Genomic DNA, 11,356 nt, shown 5'->3' on the forward strand with positions numbered 1-11,356 from the left:
ATCAAAAAGCCAGGACTCTGCTCTGCATATTTGTCAGAGAACTTGTTGGTGAAACAAAAGGCACAGGATCAGAATGACAGGTAGGCATTAATTACATTGAACAGGAGTAATATTTAATTGTACACTCAATGTATCTAAATGAAATGAATTGTTTCAGCATTATATGCTTTCATTAGACAGTATAGATGGCACAGTGTAGGACACACAATTCATATCTGACCCTGTACAGATAACAAAAACCCAAAGCCCAGGCAAAGCATTTGGATGCATGGAAAATTATGTTTTTATTACAACAGTGAGACCAATATAAGAAAAGCAGTCTCCTTACTCATCTGTCAGTTTAAATAAATGCTGGCATGGCTTTTTGCTGGACCAAAATTGAATGATTGGTGCTGTTTTTTTAGCTGAGCTGCTCAATTATTGCCACAACAAAGCACATCTTTGAAAGTGCCCATCTATATTTTGTACCACAAGAATGCACCCTTGGTATACCTCAAATTTAAAAAAACTAAATCCTAGCACAATTATCCTATAGACAGGGTCAGGTCTCAGCAGCTACCAGCTATATCCCATATCTTACTTTTAACCAGCAGCTCCCCCTTTCTCCCCATCATTCATCACCCTAGCTCCACTTACCTCTTGGGAATATTTTCTCTTCATTTTTTTATAAGAGATTACAGAAATGTAATTTAAATAACCTGCAAAATTTGTACATGCCTTTAAAATGTGTGTGTAGGCAAGTTGTTTGCTTGCCACCAGGCCAATGGTGTCCAGAGATCCCCAGCTTAAAGGTGTACAGTGTCATGTCTCAGCTAAGTGAGTATGCCAAAATTTCCTATGCATTTTAAACATCAAAGAACAAACCTGTCATAATTTGTTTAGAGCAATGTTAATTCAGACTACAAATGGCATTTCACCAGTACAGTGTGGGGAAAAGTTTAAATGTGCAATGTAAACTAAAACAGGCCAGAGTTAGAGGTGCTCACCGTACTTTAAGTCTGTATTCTACTTTCATTGTTGAGAGAAGCCTTTCTTGACTTTTTTAACATCGGGAACCCTTGAAATAACCTACACATCCTAAGGAACCTCTACTATAATTTCTATATCCACAGCTCACAGTACATTATTGTGGTGATCAGTGGGAAGAATAAGTCTTACATTGCTGGCCAATTGGAAGAATGTCACCCTTACATACAAGGAGGTGCTGAGAAGTTCCTGGCTTTTCCCCCTTCCAAATGAAATAGAAAAAATCTTAGTTATAGGACACAAATATCTTAGTATGTTACTGTGCAAATATTGGGGTCTTTGCGATTCTTAAAACTGTTTTTTCTTTTAGTGGGAAGCTGTGATGGCAGAGGCACAAGCAAGTTTCACGTCATTGGAGTTACGGGCCGCCATGAAGTTTTTGTTTCTCCCGGAAAAGTCAGCATAGGACATTCACACTGAGATGTCACAAACACTGGGGGAGAAGTGTCCTTCCTACAGCACTGTCAAAACCTGGAAATCTTGTTTCAAGACTGGGCAATTCACTGTTGAAGATGAACCCCGCAGTGGGCGCTCCCCAATCTCAACTGACATCTCACGGGAATGTGTTGGGTTTGTTATCACCACTATCCTAGACATGCAAAGCTTTCAGCGAAGTGGCTGCCGAAATGTTTGAACAGTGATCAGAGGAAGAAATGAGCTGGAGCATCAAAAGCTGTTTTGGCCCATTTTGAAGCTGCACAGGACTTTTTGGCTAGGTTAGTGATTTAGGATGAAACTTGGCTCCACATCTATGATCCTGAAACCAAGGAACAGTCAAAGGAATTGCATCACAGTGGTTCCCTGCAGCTGAAGAAGTTCCCAGGACTCTAGTATCACTGGACAGTATTATGCTAACCTCCTGGACCAGCTGAAGGAGCCAATTAAGATGAAACTGTATGGAACTTACCTGTCCTGCGAGCCCGCGGCGTCCCTGGGGATCCCAGCCGCAGAGGGAGACGCCGCTGCAGCAGGCAGCATGGTCGAGGCTGCTGCCCTGCTCGCAGCGTGTCTCTCTCTGCAGACGGAGGGATCCATCCTGGCCAAAAACTACTGTTTGGCATCCCTTGCATCTCTATGGACGTGTTTACAGAACGTCCTGTTCTCAGCACTCTTTTGGATGTGCAAAGTAGTGCACGTCCCAGGGGTGCTGTGTGAAGAGGTGCGCGCGCTACCACGCGTGCCTCTTGTACCCCCCGAGGGCGTGGCACTCAGCTGCCTCACCGCGGGGCGGGACATAGTTAGTTTGAATTCCCTGCGGCCAATCGGCACCAGGGGATTCAATTACTCTCCAATCAAATGACGCCAGGTGGTGCGAGGTCATTGGTCACTCTGGCCATTTAAGGAGAACCTGTCCTGACCACCATTGCCCGCTATAAGCCTCTGTGAACACAGTGTGCTTGGGTGTATTCTTGGTTGGTTTATGCTAATCCCGTTTGTCATTTCCATAGCAACCTGGTCTGAAACCTGACTCTTGCCTGAACTCTGCCCACCCTGACTTCGGATTGTTTGTGACCATTCGTGTCTGTTGGCTGCCCTGACCTCGGATTGTTCCTGACCTGCCTTTGCCTTACTCTTCTGTACTACGTTTATCGGACTTAATCCTTGTCTTGTTTTATGACAATAATAAAACTTGATAAAAGGATATTTGGAGTTGGTTTGTGTGCCCAGACGCATTACAGAAACACTGTGGAGAGTTGAACAAAGGGATCATTTTTTTGTAGGACAATGCACCTGCGCACACGTCCAAGGTTGTGGCTGCTAAATTGAGCACCCTGGGTTTCCAATTGGTCCACCATCCCCCTACTCACCTGTCCTGGCCCCTTCGGACTATTATCTGTTCCTGAATTTAAAGAAACACCTGAAGGAGCAACATTTTGAGGACATTTCTGATGTCAAAGATGCAGCTGAGAGCTGGTTTGTGGCCCAACCTTTTGAAAAGTCTAGAAAAGCTGCAACTACGCTGTACCAAGTGTATCAGTCTCAGGGGGAAATATGTGGAATAAGTGAGTTATTTCATAACGCTGGGGTTCTTCTTCCTGGGCAAAGCCAGGAACTCCTCAGCACCCCCTCGTATAGCCAAAAAGATAATTGGTATGAGTGTTAAATGAGAGTCACAAATTACTCATCTCATTGCTTAAGGAACTCCTAGAAACCTCTGGAAGACCCCTAGGCTTCCATGGAATCCTGGTTGAGAACTACTGACCCAGAGGTATAGTTCCCTGAGACAGATGTCGATGTTTCCATAATTCCCACCCTATGAAGTGCAAACAAAAAAGTTTGCATAGAGATTAAATGTTTTTATGCATGACAAATTAGGTGTAGAAGTAGGAAAGCTAATCTGAATTTTTAATGTTGATACTTTAATGTTAATACTGGTTCTGCTTGGGGTAAAACATCAGTGTTTGGTCAATATGCACATTACAACAATAGATACAACCATACTTACTTACTTTTTGTTTTAGCACTGTTTGATTATGTATATCTTATTCTGGCAACTTTTGTTTTTGTTTCTTTTATAACCTGCCTCAAATATAAAATAATGATCAGACTTTTTGTTGTTTAAAAGAAAAAACCCACAATTCCAAAGTAATTTTCCCCCAAATAGCCATCCCTTTACCCTAGGGAATAAAAATGGAGTATATCCCCTATCCATTTCTAAAAAGGGTTAAATATTTACCCTGGAAATAATGCCATTGACTATTAAAATTTTATTTACTGTTTTTTTTTTATTTACACCTTTTATTTATGTTCCTAGAAAGAAATCCATCATCATTTCAGACAAGCTCCGACATAATATGCCAACTCCTGGTGCGGAAATAGACGGCTGATGCTATTTAAAAAGTACAGTCTATGACAGTTTGTAATCATAAATCTTCAAAACAACAAATTGGCCAATGCTAGTCTTTCACATAACTTTTTCAATTTGTAAACGTGAAAACCTAGGCTGGGCTATGAATTTGGAACTATAATGAGTGTTTAGGATTGGGGCTAAAAGTTAAGAACTGGGATGAGATTTGATATTTGGCTTTGGGTTTAGATTTTTACCCTAATTCATTACTGTAACTCATTAAAAAGGATTCTTTTTAGATTTTCAGTTACTTGCAAACAGGTCACATGCTTGAACTACTCAAAAAATTATTGCAGTGTGGACTTATTCCATAGTCTTACTATTCTTTTTTTTTCATAAATGTACATATTAGGACATACCCTAACAAAATTCTATCTCCAGATTATCTTTTTGGAGATGATGATGTGGAACTACACGAAAGTTGAGGAATTCATTCTTCTGGGGCTGACCAAACGACTGGATTTGCAGATTGTTTTATTTGTGTTAATTCTAATCAGTTATGTTATATCCCTTATGGGTAATGCCCTTATTATTTGTGTCAGCAGGATAAGTCGTCGCCTCCATACACCCATGTATTTCTTCTTGAGTAACTTATCATTTTTGGATATTGGTTTTACTTCCAGTGTTGTTCCCAAAATGCTTATAAACTTATTATCGAAGAAAAAAAGTATATCATTTGAAGGCTGTTTTATCCAAATGTTTGTACACATGTGTTTAGGGGGTACAGAGTGCTATCTTCTCTTAGCAATGGCTTATGATCGCTATGTGGCAATATGTAGCCCATTACATTATACCACCATTATGCATCCAAGCCTATGCAAAAAAATGGCAAGTGGCTGTTGGATTGGATCCTTTTTAAACTCACTAATACATGAATTCCTTGCATTGCGATTACCATTCTGTGGCTCAAATGTCATAAACCATTTTTTCTGTGAGCTACCATCTGTACTAGAACTCTCCTGCATCGATGCATCTCTTAACAAGACCATCATTTTCTTCTGTACTATTCTGGTGGTTATGGGCCCATTTGTACTCATTCTTATAACTTATGGCTACATTATCTCCAGTATATTAAAAATCAGTACATCCATTGGTCAGAAGAAGGCTTTTTCCACTTGTGCTTCACACATTATTGTCGTCACTTTATTCTATGGAACAATCATTTTCATGTATTTGAGACCAGGAGACACTCATGTGGCCGGCCAGGATAAAATGGCCACCTTGTTCTATAGCATTGGGACTCCAATGCTAAATCCACTCATCTACACCCTAAGAAACAAGGATGTTAAAAGGGTGTTGCTGGGGATTATAAGAAAGAAACATATGACTGAAAAGTGAAAAAAGAAACTGTAAATATCTTTACCTAAATATATTGATTTTTAGATTTGAATAACTTGCTAACATTAAATTTACTGGTTCTATGTGTTTTCTAAATACTTGACTGTCTGCAGAGGTTGAAAAACATTAACACTGGGTCACATAAACTTTTCTAATCTCCAGCTGGTAAAACACAAAGCATTACTTGCTCATGGTAGAAAGGTTAGACTTGTTTCTATTTGACGTGCCCATGCTTTGTTGTTGCTACAGACTTCAGTTTTGGTTAGAAACTACTAAAAAATACTTACTTTGGAGGCATTACAGGCAAGCCTACATACAACAGAAGGCATTGGTGGCTAATTTACTAAGAAAAATAAGTGCTATAGCCCTTAGATTCAGGTGGGTAAACATTGGCCACAGTTTAGCTGCAGCAAAAGAAGACGTAAATGTGTAGACAGATGCTACAGGTAGCTGTTTTCAAAGAAGTGGTGGATGTAGCCAATACTGGTCCTCTGTGCAGAACAGACTTGGGGGCCCCACATTACCTACAGAACTGCAATTTAATTTTTGCTCCTGTGCTCAAATCCACTGTCTGCAGAGGATGGGTGGAGTGTCCTAAAGGGGGTGCTCACCTCTGCTGCCTTGTGCATTGCAGGTAATGCTGCAGTTCCAGCCCTGGTTGTAGGGGCTCCAACTGGATGAAAAGGGTCTGGGGCCCTTGTGCAGTGGCACACTTTGCAGCGCCCTACGTCTGCCCCTAAATTACTTATTATTCTTTAATTACAATAAGAAAAGCAAAATTATTTTCTTTCTTTCTACAAATTGGTAAACAGAAAAAGACTGCTAATCTCAAATCAACCACAAATTTTAAAGCTACAGAATTAATAAAAGGTAAGAAAAGGATAAGCAGGAGACAGCAAGGAATTAAACATGTTGCCAAGATAAACAGCAGTTCTGAAAAGAACTTTTGGGGTTATATGTGGCTTGTGAATACATTGTAATACACAAGAAATGCATCTGCAATTTACATAACTTTGCACACCGCTAACTGATTCCGCTAAATAATATCCCCTCTTCACTTTTTCTTGGTTCTTCCTATTCACTCACAAATAGTGACATAGAAAATGTTAAGGTTAAAGTGGTCTTAATGGAGGCCAGGCCCTTACTCCAAAGGCCCTCCTCATGTGCATTGCCTGGCTGCTCATGGTTGTACACAGAACCAGCAGAGGAGATTTCTTAAAATTGTCTTTCTCTTCATAGCTCTGTATTACATGATCTATTGTGCTGGCTCCATTTACAGCACTGAGCTGCTGGTTAAGTCACACTACTGTGTGGCTGATGACAGGCTGTGTTGGGTTCCTGATGTGAAGGTAGGATTTTGACATTAAGGAGTTTCTGAGGTCAAGGGGGATCACAACAGCACCAGCTACCATTTTGTGGTGCTGGTCAGGGAAGAACATAAAACAGCAGATAATATGGAGAAAAAGGTGTAAATAATAGAAAAACAAAGACTTAGGCTGCATACACACGTGCATTAATTGTCATTGGAAAGGATCTTTCTTGGCACCCCGCTTCACTCTCTCCCCTTTACTTTCATTATGTCTGTCATCCATGGATCCACCAGGACGGTGGTCCAGTGACACGCACTATACACATGCCAAATTCTTGTCTGATATAAGCCCTGAGGCGATGAGAATTATCTGACATGTGTACGTAGCCTTAGTTTTACATTATTTTAGTGAGATAGATGGGGTCACTTTACATCACATTATTGATCGGGAAAGGTGTAGGAGTGAGATAATCATTGCTAATTTGATTACCATTACCTGACTGTAGTAAGATATACAGGATCACATTGCAGTTTATAAATATTAAAAATAAAATTAAAAAGGGGTACACAGTATTGTACTAGCCTGCATTTTCTTCTACTGTTGATCAGGTTGAAAATTGCAGACTGAAATAAAAATAAAAGAATAAGAAAGGGAAAAATACTTAAAATCATTAAAAAAGGTATAAACTACTGCCAAAGCCACATTTCATACTACTGCCAATCAGGGAAATTGGGGACTTGAAAATAAAAAAATAAGGGAACTAAAAAGAAACTATTGTCCAAGGTAACAAATTGTTGCCTCAATAATAAAAGTCTGTGCATTACTCCAGTTGCACAAGTTACAACTTGCAGTACTTACAAAGTCTTCAGCTGTAAATTTTTAATTACATTTTAGTTCATTAAGTTTTTTTTTATGTTTTTCTTGTTAGTATTCGATGTAATACCCCATGGAAAAGTTATGTATCAGCAACAATTAGCCACCAGGGAATAAAAGTCTTACAGGTTGTAATAGATAGATAATTTATATAAGGTGTATGGATTCAGTACTTATATGCATTCATGAAAATAACATGGACTACTCTTAAACAAAGGAATTTATACAAATCAGTGATTGCAGTCTAAATATATTTGTTTTCATTGTCATGATATGTAAATTCAGGTAAGCCTTGTACTCTAAGCTTTTGGAGCTAGAAATAAGAAAACTGAGTACAATACACGCATCTCTAATTTACATGCTGGCACCGGGTTACTGTCTGAATTGAATCCAAATCTCTTACAATTTGTTCATTTTAAATCCATTACAGGGAAAGGACAACCTAAAACCTAAATTTTTATGTTCCTGGAAGAAAAATATAGAGATAACAATATCTTTAAAAAATGACAACTATTGTCACGTCCCTATTGACTCGTTTTCTTGTTACCATTCTGCACAATTACTGCAATTTTCTATAGTGACTAAGCCAGTGCTATCACCCTGAAAGCCTAGACGAAATGTTGTGTGGATGAACTAATCACCATCAATTTTGAGTTTTATTGAGAAAAATAGGGTGGCTGCTGTTACTGACTTGCTTCTGAAAGTTCTACACACTTGTCGGCACACTTGTTTCAACATTTATGACTCTATTACCAAGAAGCACACCAGAAAAAAATCAGATGTCATTATTTTTTATACTCATTGTGGGTCTGTGACTTTTTCAGTAAGTGGTTAACATGACAGCCAAACATCTAGCATTTTCTGATATAAAAATCACCATCCTGCAATGTTCTCACTTCCCAGGTTTTCTTTCTAGTCCTACTAGGCTAATGCAGCTGAATCTTTATCTCCAAGATAAATGGCAACACCTGGCGTCAAAACATATACACACACATGTATTGACATAAAAGGGCTAATTCTTTAAAAGAACTGTTTAATAGAAAGTCAGGAATAAACTTACTGAACTCTTCAGCTTCTTCTAAGCACTCAGATTTATTGCAGAAGATAAGAACATTATTATTCATTTGTGATTGTTTAAATTAATGCTGCACCTGCTAGGTGTAAAATATAAGTGTTTGGTCTGCGTGCATTGACATAACAATAGATGAATCCATTGCTTTTGTTGATTCATAATTCTAAACCTAATTTGAATTTTGGACATAGCCAAGGGGTCATATCTATGTAGGCAGAATGGTCCAAGTGTTCCACCTAGATCAAGAAGCAGGATAAATAATTTCATATGTGCAAGCCTTTTATTTCAGCCTTTTATATGCTTGTGCAAATCTTAGTCTTTCTCTTGTTTTTTGTAAGTTCTATACAATGCCTGCCTAGAGATACATAAAATAAATGAGCCGATTTCAACTGCTCTCAAAAACACACAAATTTAAACAAATTTGGGTACAGATAGCTACCCCCTCACCCTGGGAAATAAGTACCGGGAAACCCAGTACCCCATGCCCATTCCCACAAAGAGTAAATAATAAAACTAAAAATAACGACATTTACACTATGAAAACATTAAGAAGAATAAAAGGAATTGCAACAATATAGTTTTAATGTTCTGTGTTCAAAATTAGCCCCTAACAGACTCCAACTGAACACTATTGCATAAACAGATTCTAAATTAGTTCAGTGGTATTGCAAAAATATAGTTGGTTACATTTAGTATATATAAAACAATCAAATTTACCAACGCGTTTCGCCATTAAGCTTCCTCAGGGGATTGCTTGAGATAACAGTCTGGTAAAATCAAATGTATTAAATGGAAGGATAGGGAAAGGGGAAGAGTTGAACAAGAAAAATATACATAGTGTTACAATCCAATAATTGATTATCCAGTAAGACAGAAAACATATATATAGTAATATTGCAATTACTTTCAAATGTCAAACCACTATTTAAAGGTGAGAGTAAAAACATCTATCAAGTGTCAACTGTTACCGTATTATTATTATTATTATTATTATTATTATTAATAATAATAATAAACAAGATTTAGATAGCGCCAACATATTACACAGCGCTGTACATTAAGTAGGGGTTGCAAAAGACAAACACATACAGACAGTGACACAGGAGGGGAGGACCCTGCCCCGAAGAGCTTACAATCTAGGAAGTGATGTTGGTAAACAATATTATTGTTATTATTATAGTGGGGAACATTTGTGCTTTCTCCACCTCTCCAAATTTTTAAATTTTCAATAGCTTAAAACTGTTGTCTTACAATAAGTTTTCTTGGTACAAGTGGAAACTATATACACTGTTTGGATTAGGCCTTTGATATGCCACTCACAATCCATATCCATTTAAACAATCCATTATTGTTCACCTACCAGTCACACCTACACCTTACCTAATTTACTTCATATAACTTATAATTTTTCAGATTCTCACTTACATTTAATGCTGCCACATGCTTGAACCAATAGATAAGTAATTGTTCAATGTACTCTTTTATGGAAGGGACTTCTTACACATTGTTAATAAATGTAGATAATATGACATTTACATTCCTAAATTCTATCTCCAGATTATCTTTTTGGGGGATGATGATTTGGAACTACACGAAAGTGGAGGAATTCATTCTTTTGGGACTGACCAAACGACTGGACTTGCAGATTGCTTTATTTGTGTTTTTTCTGATCATTTATATTATATCCCTTATGGGTAATGCCCTTATTATTTTTGTCAGCAGGATAAGCCCCCGGCTCCATACACCCATGTATTTCTTCTTGAGTAACTTATCAATAATGGACATTTGCTTCACCTCCAGTGTTTCTCCCAAAATGCTTATAAACCTATTATCAAAGAAGAAAAGTATATCATTTGAAGGCTGTTTTATCCAAATGGTCATACATATGTTTTTAGGAGGCACAGAGTGTTGTCTTCTCTTAGCAATGGCTTATGATCGCTATGTGGCTATATGCAGCCCATTACATTATACCACTATTATGAATCCAGGCTTATGCAAGATAATGGCAAGTGGCTGTTGGATTGGAGGTCTTATAAACTCATTAATACATGAACTCTTTGCATTGCGATTGTCATTCTGTGGCCCAAATGTCATTAACCATTTCTTCTGTGAGATACCATCTGTACTAGAGCTTTCCTGTACAGATGCATCTCTTAACAAGACTGTTATTTTCTTCTGTGCTATGTTTTTGGTTATGGGTCCATTTTTTCTCATTCTCATAACTTATGGCTACATTATTTCTAGTATAATAAAAATCAGCACATCCATTGGCCGGAAAAAGGCATTTTCAACTTGTGCTTCACACATTATTGTAGTTACTTTATTCTATGGTGCAATCATTTTTATGTACATGAGACCAGGAGACACTCATGTGGTCAACCAGGATAAAATGGCCACTTTGTTCTATAGCATTGGGACGCCAATGCTAAATCCACTGATCTATACCTTAAGAAACAAAGATGTTAAAAGGGTGTTGCTGGGGATTATAAGAAAAAAACATTTGTTAGAAGAGTAAAAAAAGTAACTATAATTATATTGACTTTTACATTTTTAGTGTAATATCTTGCTAGTATATTAAATATCCACGGTTCAGCATGTTTTTTCCAAAATCTCAACTGTTTGCAGTAGTTATAAGGTGGTAGAAAAATAACACCGGATAACATGCATTTTTTTTGTCCAGCTGGTGCAAACAAACCAGTATTTTAGACGCTAATGGCATTGACATTTATGCTAACCCATAGAAAGTGCATAAAGTGGAAATGAACTTTTAATTATGGAATCCGTAAGCCTCTTACACCAAAGGGCCTGTGAGGGCCATCCTGATGACCACCATTTGGCTGCTCATAGTTGTACATGAAGATATTTCTTAAAATTTCCTTTCCTTTTATA

General features: G+C 37.9%; 2 protein-coding genes across 2 annotated transcripts; both read left to right on the top strand.

The window, feature by feature from the left end:
* Nucleotides 1-4,206: 4,206 nt before the first annotated feature.
* Nucleotides 4,207-5,212, top strand: LOC140322563 (putative olfactory receptor 2W6). Its single transcript, XM_072399114.1, has one exon. The coding sequence runs from the start codon at nucleotides 4,214-4,216 to the stop codon at nucleotides 5,210-5,212; it is 999 nt and encodes a 332-aa protein (XP_072255215.1). The 5' UTR covers nucleotides 4,207-4,213.
* Nucleotides 5,213-10,040: 4,828 nt separating this feature from the next.
* LOC140322564 (olfactory receptor 2G3-like) lies at nucleotides 10,041-10,982 on the top strand. The gene has a single exon (XM_072399115.1). The coding sequence runs from the start codon at nucleotides 10,041-10,043 to the stop codon at nucleotides 10,980-10,982; it is 942 nt and encodes a 313-aa protein (XP_072255216.1).
* Nucleotides 10,983-11,356: the final 374 nt, after the last annotated feature.

Source organism: Pyxicephalus adspersus, chromosome 2 (assembly GCF_032062135.1).
Source record: "Pyxicephalus adspersus chromosome 2, UCB_Pads_2.0, whole genome shotgun sequence".
NCBI lineage: Eukaryota > Metazoa > Chordata > Amphibia > Anura > Pyxicephalidae > Pyxicephalus > Pyxicephalus adspersus.